This window comes from Caretta caretta, chromosome 4, assembly GCF_965140235.1.
Source record: "Caretta caretta isolate rCarCar2 chromosome 4, rCarCar1.hap1, whole genome shotgun sequence".
In the NCBI taxonomy this organism is placed as follows: domain Eukaryota; kingdom Metazoa; phylum Chordata; order Testudines; family Cheloniidae; genus Caretta; species Caretta caretta.
The window spans coordinates 63,418,475-63,442,743 of NC_134209.1; the positions used below are offsets into that span (position 1 = coordinate 63,418,475).

The window sequence follows — 24,269 nt, forward strand, 5'->3', positions numbered from 1 at the left end:
TGCATGCTACACCTGTGTTTATAATGAATCAGTGTTCTCTCCTCTCCCTGCCCACTCTTTGTGCTGGCGCAGAAGAGAGGAAAGAGCCATAGCTTCACGTCCTCCATGCCACTCTCCTATCCCTTTGAGGGAATATGAACCGATAGGTCTGCCAAAGGCAGCAGTCTCTGTGCTCTCCCAAGCATAGAGGCTTTAACCATCCGTGGACCTTGGGAGTGTTATCCCTTCTTTGATACACACACCTGTAGAAGTGCCTGTGACAATCTGGCCCATAGAATCTAGTAAACATAAAAATATTTTGATAAGATTTTTACATACCAAATTAATGATTTGGCAAGCTGCTGAGGTTTTCTGGTAAAATTTCCAGTGGATCTGACGCACTAGTTTTATAGTCACTGCAAAAATGTTCATCTCTCTGACTCAAGCACATAAACAAAGAGAGGGAAAGTGAACAAAGAGTAATGTCTCCCTGAAAAGTGCTGTGTGTGACAGGTTGTGATTTCCCTTTGAAAATAAAGGCTACAATTAGATCAAACACAAGTCATTATTATTTCAACATGACTGGGGGTTTCTGTGAAACATTACCATTTCAGACTCCTTAGAGAGTGGAAATGGGTTGAAGGTTATGAGACACAGGTAATAGGAACCCTGAAGATTTTTGTTTTAATTACCCTGGTAATGAGTACATTATTGAAGAAACTCACCTTGATCAAAGATATGGACCCTGTTTAATAAAAAAGGGTCTGTTTAGATAATTTAAACCCATATCAAATAATTATAGCTCTTTTAAAAATCAGTTCAATGCTTTTTCAGCTTCAAGTTTATTTTAGTGAAGACTAGAAATATTTCAAGGTCCTTCTTAAAAACTGTCAGAAAAAAACCCTCCAAACAAATCAGAGAACCTAATGCAGCTTCTGGGGCACCTCCGTTTTCCTTGATGGTTAGTAGTGGAGCATTAAAGGTCTTATAATTACAAGCCTATGTGTTTTGGCTGAAGCACACAGCACCAAATTAGCTCTTAAATAAGAAGAAAAAAAGTCCTTGGTGTATCTTGAAAATGATTTATGAACATTTAAAGCACTGAAGCATTACATCAATATAATGTATAGCACATCTAACTTCATGTTCCTGAACAATTTGATTCTAAAAATAATAGTTTACTCTGCCACCTAGCTTGGTGGAAAGACAGGTCTTTCCATTTACTGGAAGATGAAGCAGCATGTATTAGCAGAACAACAGAAGATTGAGCCGAACAATTGATTTTCTTTCTCCTTCTGCTAGATACTACAGTTGCTTAAAAAAACAAACGCTGCACATAAAACATTTAAAATAAATAAATATACTATCTAGAGATTATTAATACAGCATGGCTGCCCACCCTATAGAAAGTAAAGAGATCCCTCCCCGAGTCAAGAACCATATGAAACTTCTTACTTATGTCTTACTTTTTAAGGTCTTGGAGACATCACAGCAAAACACTTCTATCATTAATACAGTAGATTTTGGAGTCAGTGCTTATTTGTCCATCTAGATTAAAAATTACTTCATAACAATTTTTCTAACTGGTGCTGAGATATTTACCATCTGTGCTGATCAGAGGTCATTCGGTTATAAGGGTTCGAGTAGATGTAAATCATATGTCTGATGTTTCTAGTGATAGGAGCTTTTTAAATGCCACTCAGTTTCAGGTAAAGGGATTTATAGATTGTTGAAATGCCAGCTTGAGCCAGTTAGAAGCTGACTAACTTGTCTTGGCATCAAATACCCACAAAAATCTTGCTTTCTCCTTACAAGATGAATTTTTGTTTTTTATTGTGTAAGTTCTTTATTTAGAAAATTCATTGTTTTAAGTATCTGGATGTACTGATCATTTGGTTATAATGATCACATAAGAGCTACAAAAATATTGTTCTTTATAACAGGACTCCACAGTACCTCTGATTCCCTCCTCATAGTGAAAATGAATTCCATGTGTTTCCAAGTTCCGTTAACCAGTCTTCCAAATGATATAGAACTATATATTTTTTTTGACCTGATAAACTGTCTTGCAATGAATTTTATATTCCATTTGATTTGACAATTAAAAATGCAATTATGCCTCACAGACTGTAGTAGATGGAGCATAATCTTGATATCAGTTAACTCTACCTCTTGCCATTTCTACTGCAGGGGTGGATTTGAATCAAAGTCAAGACACGCAGTCGAAGTTTTGCATAATTGTTAGTACGCTGATATTGTTGGATATTTCAGGACACTGTATTAATAATCAAATAGGGGTCAAAAACAAACTAGGCACTCGTGTTGTATGCAGTGACAGTGTTGCCTAAAAGGCGACAGGGACCCTTCCCAGGGTGGCTTGGGAGATAATCTTTTCCATGCCCCTTTCAGTCTTCAGCACAGTTAGCCTAGAGGAAACAGTTGCTATATCTGCATTTTTATCTGTTCACTTTCCATTCTGCCTGATATCGCCAGGTGTCACTTTTTCCCTCAACCAAGGCTTCAAAAAGGTGCTCCCTTTGTAAAACAGAAAATTTTAAGCTGCCTGTGGAAATGCTAAGTGTCATCACAGCATCTTCATGCAATAAATAAACATGCAGACAAAATAAAGTCATCTTCGCGACAGTAAAAGAATTTTATTCCTAGTAAGAATCAAAGGTTCTTTTAAATGTTTCCCTTTGCTTTCAAATGTTGCCTATCTAAAGTGTTTTTTTGCCTTGAATATTAAGATATGGGAGATTATTTTAGGACCATTTCATTGCTTCCCAGGGAAAAACCTGCAGGGGACCAAAGAAGGAGAAGGACAAAAATCAGTGAATTTCCCCTAGCAGAGTTTTCCCTGTACTATTTCCTCAAGTAGGTGCAGCTGGGGAGCTGCGGATTTTGGAGGCTTTGCCCCTTCCCAGTTGGGGACCCTCTTTCATGTGGGGGAAGGAATTGTCCTTTCAGGGTTGGCTGCTGGTTCATTGCACCTTCATCCCATCTAGCACCTGGGATCTACCGGAAGCCATACTGACAGTCTCTGCTACCTTGCAGCAGCTTACCAGCAAAAGGCAGTCAAAGCTCAAACCTGTATTACCTCACAGAGATATCTTTGCACATATCAAGGAACTGGCGCCACGGAGAGCAGCACATTCCCTGCTCCATCCTCTAAAGTCTACAGAAGCCCTGAGCCTACAGAGAGAACTGTGGGATCTGGCCCTTTGCAGTAAGAGAGTATGAAAGTAAAAGGTGGCTGCCAGTCCTCTTGCCGTTCTCAGTCTTTTGACACACACCTTACTATCAATTTCCAACTCCAGATACAAGCATGGAAGTTGCAGGAGGAGGCTCTCTTGAAAGGGCCAGGCACAATTACAGTCCTTGTGCTCTCTTGAGTACAGGGACTGCTTCCTCCCATCACCCAACCCAGGGGCACAAGACATCCCACAGAGGGTCCAGAGAGTGGAGAATGTGGGTCCATGGCTCCACGGACTCCTACTTCCCTACTACACCAGCCAAGCATGGAGTGGGAAGCACAGTGCCCCTTTCTAAGGGATGGTGCAGTATGTACACACACTCTGGGAGCTCCAAGAGGGATCATGCATCTTCTTTACAGGGCACTTTTTCCTGAATCCTGAATAAACAGGATGTAAACCCTAGGTGCTAACCACTATGGTCACTGATGATGTTATAGGGTTTTGCCACAAAAATGAGGCTGTTAGCCCCGCTATCCCACCCACTTCCTATTTGAGTAATTACTTTCTGCCTCCCTAAATTCACTCCACAATTTCAGGTGGATATATTGTTAATTTCCTGTCCTATATATTTGTGCAGTGCTATTGTGCATTGTTTAAAAGCTGCCACATTTCCCCACAACGCTGGATAGAGTGCATCAAATTGATGGGTGATGAGGATCTTATAATTTGTATGCTCAGCCAACTTTTTTGAAGGGTTTTAGGATCCATTTGGATGAAGGGTGTCATATTAATATACATAGGAGTTATGGGGAGAGAAAAATAAATGAGAAAAACCCATTTCTGGGCTTCATCAATTCCATCCCAGATGGACTGAGGAGAAAATACAAAATATTTTCCCTGTGATTTTGCCCTTCAGCCACTTTGATCTGCTGAGAATAACTACTTCATGTCACCCTGCTCAGAATTGCATAGTGGGGTGCCAGTGAAGGGAAGGAGCAGGAGTGTTGCTGACCAGGGCCCTAGAGAGAGAAGAGAAGATGAATCACTGCTGCAGCTCCCTTCCCTCAGGCCTGCAAGGGGAAAAAACAGACTTTCCTGCCTAAGATCCCCGCAGGCAATTATTTTTGGAGCTTGTACTAGGGTAAAGGCACAATAAAAGAGGGGAAAAAGTGGGGGAAATGAAAAGTGTTCGTGAGGCTTAATAGGTGTTTGGAAAGAACAAATAGAAAAAGGAGAAGAGAAGAGAGACCAAAAAGGGGAATTGCTTTGAGATGCTTCTCAATGAAAGGTTTCAGAGTAGCAGCTGTGTAAGCCATCAGGAACAGTATCTCCGATAATGTCACAGCAAACCTGGTGGCTGACCTTTGTGACTTTGTCCTCACCCACAACTATTTCACATTTGGGGACAATATATACCTTCAAATCAGCGGCACTGCTATGCATACCTGCATGGCCCCACAGTATGCCAACATTTTTATGGCTGACTTAGAACAACGCTTCCTAAGCTCTCGTCCCCTAACATCTCTACTCTATTTGTACTACACTGATGACATCTTCATCATCTGGACACATGGAAAAGAAGCCCTTGAGAAATTCCACCATGATTTCAACAATTTCCATCCCACCATCAACCTCAGCCTAGACCAATCCACACAAGTGGTCCATTTCCTGGACACTACTGTGCTAATAAGCGATGGTCACATAACCACCACCCTATACCGGAAACCTACTGACTGCTATACTTACCTACATGCCTCCAGCTTCCATCCAGGACACACCACACGATCCATTGTCTACAGCCAAGCTCTACAATACAACCGCATTCGCTCCAATCCCTCAGACAGAGACAAACACCTACAAGATCTCTATCAAGCACTCTTAAAATGACAATACCCACCTGCTGAAGTGAAAAAACAGATTGACAGAGCCAGAAGAGTATCCAGAAGTCACCTACTACAGGACAGGCCCAACAAAGAAAATAACAGAACGCCACCAGCTGTCATCTTCAGCCCTCAACTAAAACTTCTCCAGCGCATCATCGAAGATCTACAATCTATCCTGAAAAATGATCCCTCGCTCTCACAGATCTTGGGAGACAGCTCAGTCCTCACTTACAGACAGCCCCCCCTAACTGAAGCAAATACTCTCCAGCAACCACAAACCACATAACAAAAATACTAACCCAGGAACCTATCCTTGCAACAAAGCCCGATGCCAACTCTGTCCACATATTTATTCAAGTGACACCCTCATAGGACCTAATCACATTAGCCACACCATCAGGAGCTCATTCACCTGCACATCTACCAATGTGATATATGCCATCATGTGCCAGCGATGTCCCTCTGCCATGTACATTGGCCAAACCGGACTCTACACAAAAGAATAAATGGACACAAGTCTGACATCAGGAATCATAACATTCAAAAACCAGTAGGAGAAAACTTCAACCTCTCTGGCCACTCAGTAACAGACTTAAAGGTGGCAATTTTGCAACAGAAAAGCTTCAAAAACAGACTCCAAAGAGAAACTGCTGAGCTTGAATTAATATGCAAACTAGATACCATTAACTTGGGTTTGAATAGAGACTGGGAGTGGCTGGGTCATTACACATATTGAATCTATCTGTCCATGTTAAGTATCCTCACACCTTCTTGTCAACTGATTACCATCTTGATTATCACTACAAAAGTTTTTTTCTCCTGCTGATAATAGCTCATCTTAATTAATTAGCCTCTTACTCCACTTTTCATGTTCTCTGTATGTGTGTGTGTGTGTATATATATAGATATAGATATATCTTCTTACTATATGTTCCATTCTATGCATCCAATGAAGTGAGCTGTAGCACACGAAAGCTTATGCTCAAATAAATGTGTTAGTCTCTAAGGTGCCACAAGTACTCCTGTTCTTTTCTCAATGAAAGTATCAATACAAATGCAAATCATTCTAATGGGAAGTAATTTGAATAATTAAACTCAATTTATGAAATACACTAGCAAATGCAACGTACATACATTTTAAAATATTGTTCAATCATTTACATATGTAAAAAAATTCAGTGTACTTGTTAAATAATTCAGACACAGAGAGCACTAAACATAACAGTCAATATCTGTCCCCACTCTCTATGGGATCCTGAAACTACTCTGAAGGCGAGCTAGCAAACTACTCCTGAAGCAAAGAGCGTTGTGTAATGGAAACTTCAATGTTGGAATAGTTTCTCGTATATTTCAACTAGCTTCAAGAAGCTATATTTCAACGAGGTCAAGCATGTGTAAAATAAATGTTAAAATTTAAACTCTTTGTAAGATGTGATTCTGATAGCTAAGGGCATACTGTGCATCTCAGGAACCTCACACCATCCTCCTTAGCTTTGAAATCAGATGCAGGTGCAACACATGCACTGGGAAAAATAGGAGGGGGCGGTAAGAGGGAGAGTATGGCAGCCCAGAGCAAATGTACTGGGCAAAGTCACATTCCTGTCAAACCAGCCATGATTCGGAAGGCAGAATCCTACTTGGGGAGGAGATATCTTCTTTAACAATGGCCAGAAAGAAAAACATCACTTATACTTCACTGTCTTTTGCCTTCACTACCACAAGGAAAAGCTTTCCCCGAAACATATTTATGTTAAAGGCCAAATTTTCAAAAGTGGACTTTAAAAATAGCATGCACTTTCATCTGTACATGTAATATCCACATTTGCACACTGGCATGTGAATGCACATAAGGGAAAGCAAAGGATTTGGATGGTCAAGAACTGGGCACTATTCCTGAATTTGACACACACTTTTGGTAAGACTTTGGTTAAAATTTTCAAACATGGGGGACTAAGTTAGGCAGCTAAATAACTGGCTGGTTATCAAAGGTGCTCAGCACTAACCGTTCTTACTGAAATTAACATACGTAGGTAACTGTCTCTTTAGGTAACTTTAGGCTTCCAAGTTTGAAAACAGTGGCCTTAATGTCTCTATGCTTTAGTTTTTCTACCCATAAAACATGGATGAAAATACAAACAGATGTTGAAAGGGTTAATGCATTAATCTGTGTAAAGTCCTTTGAGACCCTCTGATAGAAGGCAGTATAATAGTGCAAAGTATTGTTTGCACACACAAGTTTTCACACAAAGACAGGTTTTGCACACTTTTGCTAGTGTGCAAAAGGCACAAATTTTGGAGGCCTTTTTTGAAGAATTGCCTTATAAAATGTCATTATATGATTATTTGTTTTGTATTTGTGAATGCAAATCTCATTTGCCTCCCAACTCTTGAGAGAGAAGGGGGTCAGCCTTCTGTACGTATAGCCATTCACCGGCAACAGAACATGAAATTACTCTCAGCACCAAGTCCACTTCATGAAAATCTCTAAAACTGAATGATATTTACATTGCACTTGAAAGCTTTCTTGTCTGTAAACAGTCCAGGGAAATTTTATCCTTAAAATTTTTATATCTATGCAACTTAAAATAGTAAAGAAATAATAGTTTTTGAAGTGTCAGATATGTGTGAGCTAGCCATTTTCTAGCACTACCCCTTGGTGCTGCTTTAGAACGTTATGAACTAGCAGCTCCGTCATTCACTTGCCTTCAAAGCTAAATATATTGCATTTCATTTTGCTCCCTTGGCATCAGAGAGGTAGGTGTGGAGTTCCTGCTGACAGCTTAAAATGCATTCTGTATTGATGGACGACTAGAGAAAATACAAGCTGTGTGCATTGAGGGGTTAATGCAAAACCTTTTCTAAGTGACACTGAAATAAATAGTTTATCTGTATCATCTCCTGTTTTATTCTTTGTGATACTGTTAATAATAATAAACTTTGCTGAGCATTAGATTGAAGAGGTAGTTTCTCTTCTATGGAGAATCATGGGGATCTAGAGTAATGAGCTTGCCAGTGGGAGTCAGTACCTTGAGTTCTAATCAAAGTGCCACTTATTGACTGTATAGGCTTGACCTAGTCATTGGAGGCCTGAATTTCAAAAGCACAGAGAACTAACAACTAAAGTTGAATTCAGGGGGAGTTGCAATTGCTCAGAACTTCAGAAGGGCCCCAATTCCACACAGCACATGCTTAGTCAACAAAATATTTAAGTGTAATGTTGAATGCGCATAAGTGCTTTTGCAGAACTGGGGCGATAATAAGGCTTTTTTTCCCTCCCTCTGAATCTGCTTCCCATTTTGCAGAATGGGAATAATAATATTTTCTTACCTACTTCACAGGGGACTTGTGAAGATTATTTAACATTTCGATAGTGCTCTGAAAAATGGAAAGTGCTATCTATAGACATGATACATGTAACTATTAAAAGAAACTACATTGAAATGTAGCTACAATTACTCTCTACTTAGCACAAAGCACTTTCTTAGCAACATGTTTCCAATCTTAAATATTCCTTAGGCTCCCTGGAATAGAGAAAGAAAACATTATAAGGTCTTTAATGTTGAGTCCAGAGTTAAAAAATAAATCTTGCCCTAAATAAAATATCCCAAACAAATTTAAAGAAATCTATTGGAGAGAGGAAGATTAATGAACTGTTTCATGAAAGATGCCTTAACTAGTCCAAACAGACCATCTGTTATGCATTTAATAAATAAGACTGTTTTATTATTTGATTAGCAGATCATCATTATTTATAGAAGTACTTACTTTCGCCTTTCTGCCTCAAATTTACTCAACAGTTTCCGAAGACCACCATTCTTAAATCCCTGAAAGTGTGCTGCAGGGGCTCCCACTGTGATGACATCATACAGAGCATCTGGAACAGGAATAGACAAGTACTGAGATTTGCACACGCATACACATGTGCAGGGCATGGCTGCACTGCTGAATCCACTCTACAGGAGATGGAGGGACTGATTCTGAAAGGCAAAGAGAGCTAATCAATCTTTCCACAAAGCCACGTGCACACCTAACCAGCTTAGAATTTTACCTGATTTATTGCTACCTTAATGATATGCCACAGTGTAGAACAATATGTCCTAGCTCTGTAGTTTACTAAGGTACAATTCAAATTGGCCTTTTGTGTATTTCTCTTTATAGTGTCTTAGGTCGCTTAATTTGCAGTCAAGTTGAAATCCATAGATATTATAGCCAGAAGGATCATTATAATCAACTAGTTTGACTTCTCTCAGAAGACAGGGCACAGAATTTCACCCAGTGATTCCTGCATCAAGCCCATGACTTCTAGCTGAGCTAAAGTATATCCTTTAGAAAGACATCTAATCTTGATTTAAGGACTTCAAGTGACAGAGAATCCATCACATTCCTAGGTAAATTGCTCCAATGGCTAATCACCCTCACCATTTAAAATCTGCACTTTATTTCTAATTTGAATTTATTTAGCTTCAGCTTCCAGTCATTGGACTTTGGTAGGGGTATACCTTCTGCTTGCTAGATTAGAGAGCCTTCTCCTATCAAAAATCTTCTCATACAGGTACATACAGACTGTAAGCATGTCATTCACTGCCATTTAATATTTTAAAATGAAAAGTTCTATGTATTTGATTTCTTTTAAACTCTTGTGGAGTCCACAGGGATTTCTTCTCTGTCTTATGGGAAAAGGTGAAAACTTTTAAAACAGCCCCTTTCCTTGCGTACCAGCAGTGAACTGCAGGCACAATTATCTGCTGGCACAAATTGTAACAGACAGAAATCTGATTTCACCTTCATGTTAGAAATCTAACTGCTGTTGTTTACATATGCATTTAATAATGGCTGTACTTTTGTGCCCTCAGTTGACTATAGGTGTGAAAACTGAGGCCTTTTGAGCCTTTTAAAAAATCTGTCCCAAAGGAATCATAAGAGGATCTTTCTCCAGCTAAGACTAGTTGTATCCATTGATGGAGCCTGACATTTAAATTGAAATGGAATCCTCTCAGTCTCGAAAGCTATCTGTTTTTAAATATATTCAGTTTTTGGCTCCAAAGCATGTCTTTTTTTTTTTTTTTTGCATTCTGATGACAAATGTCCCTATAAGCAAGAACACTGCATAAATGGACTGTATTTTATTTGTGAAGCTGAATTTCAAAGAAGATGCATTCAAACTGATTTTATACTGATGCATGCTTGCTCTTCAGAACTCATTTAAAGCAGAAGTGAAATAATTTCATTAGCCTCCGGTGAGCTCCAGGATTTCTAAGTAGTCCATTCATTGCAGGCCCACCATAGTTTTATCTGTAATATATAATCTTGGGTTATTAGAGTTCTACGACTACACATGACAGTAAAATCCAGATCCTCAAAGGTCTCTAGGTGCATAACTCCCACTGATTTCTATGGGAGTTAGTCACCTATATCTCTTTGAGGACCTGGAACCAAGTTCTTATATTTCTTAGAACAATGGTGACTCAAACAGAATAGGATGAAACTGTGAGGTTAACTAGATAATGGCATCTAAATTTTTTTATAGATAACTCATGAAGTATGTAAAAGGGAAGCATTCAAAAGTCAAACCCCAGTGGTTTTGCATTATTTTATATTGAAATCAAGTCAACACCCATGGTGGTCACTAATGAGAGCGCACAACCCTTGTTTTACCATAAACCGTTTTGTAAATTCTCACCACAGTTATTTCAGAGTAAGTTGTGATAAAGGGTGGTAAGTCATCGAATAGTCTCTCGTGTATACCCCAAAACTGGTGAAGCATGGGGATATTTGAAAATACATCTTAAAATTATTATTTCTGAATGTGAGGGAAGGGAATGCAAAGGAGTAGGAAATAAAGAATGTTTTATTTAAATCCCATTACTTTCATAAAGCTATTTACACTTACAAAATATCCATCCCAAGCCTCTGAAAACTTATAACATGAAAACACTAACACCAAGTACAAATTAAGACCTTAATATCATCAAAAGAAAACTCCTCCCCAAGCAGAAATACAAAATGTTACACTCAATCACTTACTGTCAAGCCCAAACTTGGAATAAAAAGATGTTTTACAATCCGCTCGAAAGGTCAGCAAACAAGCTTTATAAGATCAGTTCCAGAGCTCAGGGCCTCCTCTCACAAATCTAGTCCAACTACAGCAACTGCATCAGCAGTTCTCAACTGTTAGGATAATATGTAAATTCACGTATTGCTTCACAGAGTACAGTCAATACTTCATATTACAATCAGAAGCAAACTGGAAGCCTATTTTGAATATACTTGCAATCTCAGCTGGTTGAAATTTAAAAATAAAGTTCATGAAAAAAATTGAAACTTCCAAGTTGTTTTCATTTTTCAAGGTTACAAATAGACCCACATAGTTTATTTTTTAATGAACATTATTGAAAACACTGACGGTTTTTGTTTCCCCAAAACAGATGTTGGTAAACAATGCTGATAATATCTTCCATACAAATTTCAATTAAAATATAACAAATTTTGCATAACAAAAAAAATTAGAAAAGACAACTGTTTACAAACTTTTTCAATTCCAGGGGCCATTTTTCTACAAATCAATTAAGTGAGCAACTGCTTTTTGAAATACTGGAAACTTTCAGCTGGTTTTCTTGTAACGCTTACTGCAGTAGTGCAGCCTAGAGATCACAAAAAACATCAGTGTCTACAACATCTGTTCCACATCCAAAAGAAAGGTCCCAATCTCATTGCCAAACTTAGAAAAAAAACACGCCTGACCATTACTGCTACCAGAACATCGCTTAGGGTTGGGGGAGACACTAAAGCAGCTAGTTACTAGAATCTGTGAATGTATACAAAGACACTATAAAGAAAATGCACAGCAATTCATTAGTGCAAGCCTTGATTCTCAGGAATGTGCATATTCCTGAACTGGGTTAAAGGCTAACATCTTCCTCTTCATCTCTTTCAAAGGGAAAATCTATTAAAATGTGGTGGCTCTATTTCATATGATTGATTTCCTGTGAATGCATGATTCAGGTATTGGTGCCCTTTGGTGTATCCTATTTTCCATTTCTGTGTTCCCAATGCTGTTGCTGGGTTACAGCACTGATAGGAAAGTAAATAAAAGCTGTGGCAACAGATGGTCAGAACTCCTGCAGGATCATAATAAGAAAAAAAATATAGTGTTTACAAATAAATAAAGTTGACAAAGAATGAAATATTTTCTGGCTTCAGTGTTTGTTTGTTAAATTGGAAATTTTAACATATATGTATAGTATATTAAATGGGAGTATTCATTAAAGGTCTAAACCAAAGTCCAGTGAAATCCAGCCCTAAATCATAATAAACGAGCACACACGCACACACACGTCACATGGAAAGCTACATTTTCAGACATGAGTGATTAAATTACATCTGTAATAATTGTGTATAAATAGGCATTTGGGGTGAAATTCGCCCCATAAAGGTAATCAGAACAAGGCCTATGCAGCACTAAAATCCCACAAGCACTATTTTGAGTGTTTAAGTGTGACTTTAGTAATGCACAGGTTCTCTGCAAAAGAGTGAGTTTTCACCTTTTGTTGCATGAAGATTAGATAATTATGCAAATAAGCCACTCAAATGCCCCATAAACATATGCAAACGTGGAGTATTTTAGTCACCCATATTTGAAAATGTGGCTCTAAGAGTTTGCAAGGAGAGCTCATTTGTTATGTTGATATATAAAATTTGAAAGTATGGTATAAAGTCACCAATTTTGCACAAATTTGCATTTGTAAGTGCCATCAAACATTCCTCCCACATAATCTCCAACCTCTCAAGAACTGACTTCGGGCATCTTAGAATGAAATACTAATAGATGGAATTAAAACCCGCCTTGTATCACAATATTAAAGAAGTCTGACAGTTTCAGGGTTAATGACAGCTTTATGACTCATCAACTTGTTTAATCACTATCTCTATTAATGTTTACATGCTAATTTTTTTCTGCAAACCTCTTAAGAACATCCTGGATGCCCTCTGAAACATGATAAGTGAAGCATAAGATGAGGAAAGATATACTGGAAGTCAAAGTGCAATTTAGCACAAAAAGATTAGCAGGTACTACATATTGCTCAGAGCATATATTTGACGCAAGCCATAAGTCTTTAGTGTTTGTCAAATAAAACCTGTTTCAATAAACATCATGCACTTTGACAGCTGAATATGATATATGTTCAGGAGGTATTATGCTTTTGCTAATCATTGTCCTGGACCTGGCTGGGTACTTTGGAAAGTGCATGGTTCTGATTGTCCTGACATTTTATTGACTGCTTGGTAAATGTTTTATTTGCCCTCAAAGTCTTTTTTTTTAAATCGGTAAGTAAAATAAATCCTGAGCTGCAATGTAACTCCACTGTGTCACTTTGGCACAGGAAAAAAGTGAGAAAGCACATAGATCTTCCTAGCTGGGTATTCCCTTATTGTCATTTATAAGGCTCCTTTACGTCACTCTGGCAGTGTAGGGGCCTTAAAATTTTCACAGGTTTTATGCTCCTGGGTGAATTGACTGAGAATGGGAACAGTTAACTAACAATAGGAACATTAACAATGTTACGACGTAGGCAGGCTGCTACATTTGTATCTCAGACAATGAGATCAGGCAGGCGGCTACATTTCTGCCTCTAGCCTGCCATGTGCATAATAAAAAGCCTTACCCTTCCATGCCAGCAAGCTGCAGTAGCAAGCAAGAGGGACAGAGTCATTCTTTCTCTCTCTCTCATAGGCACGTATGTACGCCCAGCCCCCCCCCCCCCCAGGTGATCAACCACATAGGTATGCATACCCAGCCCACCTCCCCCGTCTCTGAGGCTGCTCCAGGCACGCTGGAACAGACCTGCTGCCTGGGCTGCCGGGGAAGAGGTGCATATCCCCTGGTAAATTTTTTTTTGCATTTTTCTGTGTGTGGGGGGCACAGAAAAATGCTGGCCATATGAATTCTGCCCCATCTCCGCAGTCAGCAGTGACTCTCAGCCAGTGAGCTAAAACACAAGGGGTTATTAATCGTTGGGAACACAGCGTAGAACAGATCTTGTAAGCAGAGAAATTAGGAATATTCATCAAAGTCCATCTTGGGGGGATCCAGAACGCAGGGCTCCCCTCCCACCCCAAGTCTCAACCAGGAGACTGACCAGCTTCCAGCAGTCCAGCCTCAGTCACGCCTAGCTGCCCTCCTCCTTCCTGTGTCTCTTTCCCAGGCAAACAGGTCACCTGGCCTCCACCTCTGACTTGGTCCTCGAACACCTCCGGCTGATTCTTGCAGATGATGGGCCCCGGCCATCAGTTGCCAGGATACAGAGTTGGCCATTGTCTGTGCCCAGGCAGCCATATGGCAGTCACATCTGCCCTCTAGGGGCCTCTGCAAGTATCACACACCTTTGTCCCACTGCCTAGATACTTGAGTAACACATAGGGGAAACTGAGGCACATACATATTCAGAGAAAACATTAACAACATTCCCACTTCGTCACACACCGTCAATGAAGCTAGAGTAATGAGGCACAGCCTAAAAAGAGGCAAGGGAAAGAAAAGAGCCCAGAGAACATCTCACGTCACTTTGGAAATTAACACAAATTATCATAATCAGAGAAACCAACTCTTATTTAAAATCCCGTCATCTCAGCCCTATATCCTGACTCTACCAAGCATCAATCTTTAACAAATCCCTTCATAACATACTGTCTCAGCAAACCACTTCCCAATGCAAAAATGATCGCACACATTTTCTGTAAAATAAGCCCCACAACTAGTGCAATAATTAGTGTGGAAACCCCATATAATACCAAACCGCTCACTGGTAGTTCAAGGAAAACTCACAACACAAATTAAAGTCCTACATCTGAAATCCTTGTTCCCCGTAATTCCATAACCACTATCAAAGATTCCATTGTTTCGGAAGCTTGTCCCTTTAACTCAAATCTACCCTGCAGGACCTGATTTGTAGAGGGGCTGAGCATCCGCAACTCCCATTGACTTCAACTGTGGCTATGGGTGTTCAGCATTTCTAAAAATAAGACCCCGACTATCACTAATTATTAATCTCAGAAACAGACCCTTAATAAAACAGAATCCTTCCGATTTCTCTAAAGGAACTTAGTAGCAACTGCTTAATTTCTCAAAGCCTGTATTCAATGCCAGAAACTCCCAGCTTCACCATAGGTCACACTAAGTCTATAGCTGGCACTTAGTAAAGCCTTAAGACATTTCAGTGGAATTAGTTCTACATCCTTCATAAAGTTTTAACATTGGGCCAAATTCTGACATCTACTCAGGCAAAATACTTATTAACTTCAATGGGCATTTTGTCTGAGTATGGCCTTCAGGATTTGGCAGATAATTTTGATGGAGAATAAAAGAAAAAATTGGCTGGCCACCTAGCTTCTTTTATTGTAATAACTTTCTCAGTTACTCCGCATACAAAAGATACTCTACAGAGGGTAAACAGTGCTCGTTCTCTCCACAAACATCTCGTACAAGGATCACTACTGCTTAAATATCATTCTGCAAGCTTAAAAGAATGGACTCTAACCCCAAGGGCCCACAAACACTAGAGCAAAATGGAAAGTGAAACCGTTACTGCCTCTGGAGCAGCAGGTATTTTTTCAGACTGAACTTTGAAGCTTCATTTTGGTTTTATAATAACAGTTGATCATGTGATAAGCCTTCTGGATGAAACCATTCCCTGCAAATCCTATTGCGTGCAAACTCAAGAGGAACACATAGGACTTCACAAAACTCATTGGCCTTGTTTAGAATTTTGCTTTTTCCATATTGTTGCCTGATCTTTTGATTGTTCATTGATTAGGTTATTGGCTTAGTTTGCCCAGTTAGGACTCTGAAATTTGGTAGGTTCTTGTCTCAAGATCAGGCCCACTATTTTCAGAATTATTCAAGGAGCCCTATGGGGCACAGCCATGACAGCAACACTCACACTCAGGGAAGACCTTGTGTAACTGTAAAAGTGTTATGATTACAATGATTAGTCCAATAAATAAAACAATGCAAACAAGTAAAGCGATTTAATATAAAACTGTCAGAGCAACCGGCACCATTACCAGGTATATACTCACTCACTCTATCACTCTATCCTTGGGGAGAGCTCTAAAGGTTGAGGCAGATCCTTGTCTAACTCTGGCATGCAGATGACAAACTTCAACAGCTGTACCTGAGCTGAGACCAGATGTTTTATAGGCCTTGATAGTCTTCCTCATGCATATATATGCATAGCTCTTCCCTCCTTTAACATATCTTAACTTCCTCACCCTCATAATATTGGGGTGCCCTTATCCTATAGGTTAGTATATTAATTAAGCAAAACGTATTAACATATACATCAGTTGGATTACTATGGTAATATTACTTAGCTAATATTCCCCTCCAAAAATACTCAGATAGATAACTGCGAGAAGGCAGTTTGTACCAATCAGCAGTTTGTAACACTTGTGATTATGACAAAACAATGAATAAAGTCTTGTGACTTATCGTTACTATTAGTTTACTTAAATATGCTAACTCTTTGAGCAATTACTCCTACCCAGGCTATAAGGCCTTACGCTTATGCTAACTGCTTAAGCTATTCTTAGCTAGGCCTATAGGTCTCTTGCATTCTATCAATTCCACTCCTTTATCTTATAATTACTGCTATAATTATTACATGGCTACAATACTGGGTTCTAACAAACCACAACCATAAACCAAAATTCAAAGGGTACATACATTACATACACTGAGACAGTTGCAAAAGTTAATTTAAACTAGACCTGAACACCACACAATTTATTAATTAATTCGATCCTTTTTCTTGTTCATTAACGCAACAACATACCCGTATTTGTTAGAAATTTGTACACTGTCTGAAATTGTTTATTGAATATATTATGCAAACAAATTACAGCCTGTGGATTACTTGTTAATAGTTTGCTGCAAGTATTCCTTTGAATATTCAGTATCCATAGCTGAATGCTTGAACTGTGTGACTGGTTACCCCAGGTACATGGTATGGTTTCTGTTCCCTGATCAGCTGACCTAATCTTCATAAACTATTTCTGCTTATGTTTTATGATTATATAAATCTCAGCTAAGGTTTAAGAATTCATTTTCCACAAACATTTTAACAAACAAATCTTTCCTTGGATGAATGTTGATCAAAAGCAAACAAAACTATTGCAAACAGAGCTTAAGCAAAATTCTCTTTGGAAGTCACTATAATTTTTGTGAATAATTTTTCTCTCTAATCTCCCAGCCCTAAAATCAATGTGAACTCATGCCAGCCAGTTGCACACAAATCTACTGAAAAGCCTACTGTAATGAAAAGGAGTTAATGAAAAGGAAACTGAGCCATTTAACTACTTCCCTATCATACCACTTCATGGACCATGTTGACCAAGTTTAAACAGCATGTGCCAAATCTTGGTTCCACTGAAGTCAAAGCAAAAATCTCCCAATTACCTCAAAGTGACCAAGATTTGGCATTATATGAAAAAAGTGTTTTAGTACTATTGAAAATATAGTGCCTAACCTGAAGAGACACCTGTCTAAGCACCATTCTTCTTTGTCAAGTTACAATGGTTTATTATCGAAGAAATTGGAGATTTTTGAACAGCACCACTATGAGTTAAAATGCATGGAGTTTATAAAGGGTTAAAAAGGAATACAAACTTTCTGATTATATATAAACCACACTGTAGTGTGACACAACTAGAACATTTCTCTGGAATATACTTTACCTTTCAACCGAGGACTGTGCACATGCATTCTTTGCAGATGGAGATTTACTGGAACAAATTCTAGTGTCTTTTCTCCTTTACTACAACTTGATTTGAAAGAAGATCCTAGAAAACAAAAGTTTAAAGCATCATTATCTCAAGCACCCAGCAGATGTTTTGTCTTTTTTTTTAAATGTTAGGACAATACTTGTACGTTAGTGGCATTCTTTAATTTACTTTCAATGTGTAATCGTGTATTAAGAAAAGAATGGTTTGCTAACTGCGTCTCAGCATGCATCCATATTCCAGTCAACAAAACAGCTTTTAATTCACAGAACAATCTAATTTGCTGAGAGACATTGTTCCTGCTTCCTAGAATTAGTCCACAGCATGCTGGAAATGATGCCACAGTTAACATATATTGAGTTTATATTGTGCTAAAAATACAGGGGCATAGAGATATGACACTACATATTTCCACTAGCAAGTGAGAACTTTCAATTTTTTTTAAAAGCAAAACAAATGTACTAACTAGAATATTATTTCCTGAAAGTGCAAACAAAAAACTTTGAATTGTTCACATTTCAGTAGAAGTCATTATAAATACACCCTCTTTCTAAAATGACAACGTGATAATAAACTACCCACAATGTGCTGAAAAGATTTGACTATACACTTTATAATCATCACATCTAAAATATGAGATTATGAGTAACTAAGTAAAGTTATTTTGAATGTTTAAAGGAACACTGTCAATACTGGTAGGCCAAAAAGCTAATTTACCAGCTGATTTTTGATGGTATATATACATGATGTAGTAGCTTGTAATTTGCCCTTTCTATGCCTGTCTGTTCTTATGATTAAGCACTGTATTGAAAATTATCATTATCTGTAGTGCTTGCAGAGAAATGCTATTCTGGCTTTGTTTTTCTAAGACCACACAGGAGTGTGGGCATTTTCCATTTGCATTCAAAGTCATTTTGGGGGAAAAGAGATTCAGGAATTGTAGCAAAATTACATTTGTAATTTTAAAGGTACCATAAGTAATATTTTGGGTTTGACAATCTTGAAAGTGTTCCTTTAATCCTACATTTTCCTCTAAACAATGAAAATGAAGTAATGAATAAACCAGATTTGTATATATAGGACCACAGAGACTTCTGACCCTTATTTTTTTACATGTTAATATCAAGCACCACACTCCTTTTCTTGTTTCCCCCTCCCCCTCCTCCAATAAAGAAGAAAACCCAGGCAGGACAGGTTAAAATATGCATTTAATTTTATTCTGCATTATCATCTTATTTTACTGAAAAAGTCTAGGGACACATTTCTGAAAACAGCATGTGGAAAGATGAATCCCTTTGTGGGAGAGAAGAGTGCAATGTAGTCTATAGGGAAAAAGCTGAGGAAGAAAAAATTGTGATAAAAACAAATTAAAACAAATAATGGGTGGTGAGATTGTATACAGGAACCAATAAATACTTTGTTCTACAGAAACATATTAATATGTGACAAGAAAACATGAGAACTTAATTGACAATTTGTAAAATGAAAGGAGGAAAGCTTATTATAAAACCAACACTCGGTTTACAGTGAAGGAAATGCCTGTACCGATTTGATTGTCAAGGGGATTGGGACACACACTAATGTTGTCAGTGGAAGACAGGGAAACAACATGACTGACAATGTAGCTATAAATCAGCAGCACAGGCAGAAAGGTTTCCTCCTGATTCTGAGATGTCAAATATTTGGTATTTTCACACTTTATCAATGAAAAACAGTTGGTGGTAATGCCGGCATACTGTACATGTCTAGCAATTATCATGGAAGAAATACCAAGAACTTTACAAGTTTCAGTTTTCAGACAAGGCTGTAAATACTCAACTTGACAGCAATCAATGTCTCAAAGGAGGTGCTTAGCACCTCACAGTATCTGGCTGTAAGATATCAAAGAGTACTTTTGCATAAATAATTGATATGATGTAGAATGAAATGGAATTTTTTGAGGGGAGTGTGAAACAGAATGAAACATTCTGTTTGTGTGTGAAGATATATGTTAAAAAGAGATAAGGAGATAGTCAGTAAATCCAGAGGAAGGGTTACTCACAGAGCAGAACGTTAAGTGTGTGTATAAGTCTCTGAAGGATTGGGACCCAGCTACACAGCAGAGAATAGTGAAAGTATATTGTTATATAGGACACCTAACTTCACAGATAAATTAGATAAACCTTATCACCTGAGTTATTACATTACACATAATGACATCTGTGATTTGGGTCAAAAGAAACTGTTTAGTATGTAAGTGCTGAGAAAACTTGCAACGTTTCTTGAAGAGATTTAAAAAACCTCTATCAATTAAGATGTACCTTTATGATAATGAAATTACAGTTCCAAAGAATAAAAAGTATATCTCAGGATGCATACAAGTGGTATGATACTGTATTGTATTACTGAAGAAACAGTATGTGATGATAAGGAGGACTTGTGGCACCTTAGAGACTAACAAATTTATTTGAGCATAAGCTTTCATGAGCTACCGCTCACTTCATCAGATGCATTCAGTGGAAAATACAGTGGGGAGATTTATATACACAGAGACAATGAAACAATGGGTGTTACCATACACACTGTAAGGAAAGTGATCAGGTAAGGTGAGCTATTACCAGCAGGAGAGCAGGGGGGAAAAAACCTTTTGTAGTGATAATCAAGGTGGGCCATTTCCAGCAGTTGACAAGAACGTCTGAGGAACAGCGGAGGGGGAGAAGGGGATACAAACATGGGGAAATAGTTTTACTTTGTGTAATGACCCATCCACTCCTAGTCTTTATTCAAGCCTAAGTTAATTGTATCCAGTTTGCAAATTAATTCCAATTCAGCGGTCTCTCGTTGGAGTCTGTTTTTGAAGTTTTTTTTGTTGAAGAATTGCCACTTTTAGGTCTATAATCGAGTGACCAAAGAGATTGAAGTGATCTCCGACTGGTTTTTGAATGTTATAATTCTTGACATCTGATTTCTGTCCATTTATTCTTTTACATAGAGACTGTCTGGTTTGGCCAAGGTACATGGCAGAGGGGCATTGCTGGCACATGATGGCATATATCACACTGGTAGATGTGCAGGTGAATGAGCCTCTGATAGTGTGGCTGATGTGATTAGGCCCTATGATGGTGTCCCCTGAATAGATATGTGGACACCGTCGGCAACGGGCTTTGTTGCGAGGATAGGTTCCTGGGTTAGTGGTTCTGTTGTGTGGTGTGTGGTTGCTGGTAAGTATTTGCTTCAGGTTGGGGGGCTGTCTGTAAGCAGGGACTGGCCTGTCTCCCAAGATCTGTGAGAGTGATGGGTCGTCCTTCAGGATAGGTTGTAGATCCTTGATGTGTTGGAGAGGTTTTAGTTGGGGGCTGAAGGTGATGGCTAGTGGCGTTCTGTTATTTTCTTCGTTGGGCCTGTCCTGGAGTAGGTAACTTCTGGGTACTCTTCTGGATCTGTCAATCTGTTTCTTCACTTCAGCAGGTGGGTATTGTAGTTGTAAGAATGCTTGAGAGAGATCTTGTAGGTGTTTGTCTGAGGGGTTGGAGCAAATGCGGTTGTATTGTAGAGCTTGGCTGTAGACAATGGATCATGTGATGTGGTCTGGATGAAAGCTGGAGGCATGTAGGTAGGCATAGCGGTCGGTAGGTTTCCCGTGTAGGGTGGTGTTTATGTGACCATCGCTTATTAGCACCATAGTGTCCAGGAAGTGGATCTCTTGTGTGGACTGGTCCAGGCTGAGGTTGATGGTGGGATGGAAATTGTTGAAATCATGGTGGAATTCCTCAAGGGCTTCTTTAAAATGCGTCCAGATGATGAAGATGTCATCAATGTAGTGCAAGCAGAGTAGGGGAATTAGGGGACGAGAGCTGAGGAAGCGTTGTTCTAAGTTAGCCATAAAAATGTTGGCATACTGCGGGGCCATGGCAGTGCCCATGATTTGAAGGTATACATTGTCCCCAAATGTGAAATAGTTATGGGTGAGGACAAAGTCACAAAGTTCAGCCACCAGGTTTGCCGTGACATTATCGGGGATAGTGTTCCTGACGGCTTGTAGTCCATCTTTGTGTGGAATGTTGGTGTAGAGGGCTTCAACATCCATAGTGGCTAGGATGTAATTAAAGGCTGCATCATATACTCAAGGGGTCAATGTCAAGGGGTGAGTTCCTCACCCTCATTCTAGCCACTTTACACCATATAACAGGGCTGGAGAATAACGAACGGGACCTAAAAGCTCCGTATCTGGGCAGAGGAGGACTCCCTTGGGATAGGAACTAGAGTCAGCTGCCTCTTCAGGGGCACCTTGCAAGCACTGGCACACAGGTGTGCCCGTAGATTCCACGCAGGCCTGCAGCCCAGGAAACTGTCATAACTCAGACAGCCCTGGGGGCCTAAGTTACACCGGAGGCCTCTCTAGTCCCTGGACAAGCCCAGGATCAGATAGGCACAAAGGTGGCTTAAAGCCACCTTAGCACTCCCCGACCCCCAGGCTGAAGTTTTGTGGTATGCCTCTAAAGGGTATGTCTTGACTGCAGAATTTATTTGGACAGTGCCCCTAAGCCCCCTCCTCTTCACATACCCAAGGCACTTGAGTTAAGTGGTACTTCCAAATGGGGCTAGCTAACATGGCTAAACATCTGGGTTAAAGCCCTGGTTCCTCTTTCACACAGATTGGTAATCCAACCATTTTGCAGTGAGGATGCACGCTAAATCACTTGAATGCATGATAGTCCTCTATTGTAGCCTTCCCACAGTTCCCCATGTGGGCCAGAGAAGTTCCTTTAAAATTCCCTGGGACAGAAACATAGAGCGGTTCACCTTACTGCAGCACATACGAACCATGGGAGATGCCCCCAGAAGTCTCAGTGACACACGCTGGGGAGTGCAGCACGAGTGAGGACACAGTAACTAGGGTACGGCTCTGCAGTATGGCTGCTCAAACTCAAGCTAGGCTAACCTGCAAATCACCCAGGCTAACTCCAAAGTGGAGACATACCCTTAGAGGCACAATACTGAATCTCAGCGAAGGCTTCATGGGCAAGCATTCCCTGACTTTTGGAGCCGTAAGTGGGCAACACATACATCTAAACATACATTTTTGGAGCTTGATCCTGCACTGCTCTCAGAGAGTAGAATGCAGGTGTGGGGTCTCGGTATGGAATATTAAATATTTATGACTTATGCAGTGCGCAAAAGTGTGCAAGGACTTTCAGAGCAAATACACAGGTATGATCCCTAACCTGACAAGTTTATAATATAATTTTACTGTAACTCAATAAGTGAAAATAAAAAAATAACAAGGAAGATGAAGTGAAGAAATGCAATGGTCACAGCAAAACATTATACAGTTACTTGACTATGGTAAGTGCACACATCTCAATGGTTCCACTAAAGTCAATTTTTTAAAATAGCAAATTATGCCACTTTGGAAGGCAACGTTAAAGCAGCACATTTTTATGCATCTCAATCAAACATCTTTCAGTGGTAGATTAGCACTAAAAGATCTTGAGGAAGTAGTAAGTTTTAAGGAGGGATTTGAGTGTTAGCCTTCTACTTATTATCTGTTCATATTTTATTTACCATCTTCATATTATTAGTTTTCTTTTGGTATCTTTGTTGTATATGCTTCTTTTGTTCTCATAAATAACCTTAGACTCTATGATCTGTTTCTGTAATCTCAGAACACAGTTAAAACAGATTAATAAGCTTCATCAACGTGCTCAAAGAAAGTTGGCGTATTACCAGTTTTTCAAGATTTATGTTTAATATACTATATTGTCTTTTTTTATCTTGAAAGGTTATTCGAATGTTTTCTTAGAAGTGCTGGGTTTTTTTTATTGACTTCATAAAAATTCTGTGTTTGTTGCTTTGTGTATGATGATATATGGGACACCTTCAAAATATAATACATTAACAAAATATTTCAAAAACTCTGTCTCGGTTCAAAGAAAGGAACATAGGAATTGCCATAATGGATCAGACCAGTGGTTCATCTATTGCAGTATCCTGCCTACAGTAATGGCCAGTACAAAATACTTCAGAGCATGGCAGATGAACCCTTTGACTAATGCAACCTCTTAACCATATACTTGCAGACAAGTGACTCTCTGATGTTTATATAGCATCTAGTCCAATGGAAAGCTATTCTGAACAGATCTTCTTTGGGGGTGGGGGTGTAAGAGTGAGTGTGTGAGAGAGAGAGTGTAAAAAGAAAAGGAGTACTTGTGGCACCTTAGAGACTAACAAATTTATTTGAGCAAAAGCTTTCGTGTGTGTGTGTGTGTGTGTGTGTGTGTGTGTGTGTCAGGGCCGTCCCTACCCATACACAAACTATGCAGCTGCATAGGGCACCAGGAAATTTGGGGCACCAAATGGCAACAAATTTCCTGGTGTCCCACGCAGCTGCATGCTGCTTTAGCAGCCAGCCCAATCCCCCAGACAGCTGAGCTGGCCGCTCGTGGGCTGTGCACAG

General features: G+C 39.2%; 1 protein-coding gene across 9 annotated transcripts in view; it reads right to left on the minus strand.

Annotated features, from left to right (window-relative positions):
* INPP4B (inositol polyphosphate-4-phosphatase type II B) overlaps nt 1-24,269 on the minus strand; it is a 476,089-nt gene that overhangs the window by 118,536 nt on the left and 333,284 nt on the right. For all 9 annotated transcript variants that reach the window (XM_048847033.2, XM_048847031.2, XM_048847032.2 and 6 more), the window contains 2 exons: nt 17,789-17,893; nt 8,822-8,930 (listed from right to left, as the gene is read on the minus strand). In XM_048847033.2, coding sequence (XP_048702990.2) covers nt 8,822-8,930; nt 17,789-17,893 — 214 coding nt within the window. The remainder of the gene's footprint in view (nt 1-8,821; nt 8,931-17,788; nt 17,894-24,269) is intronic.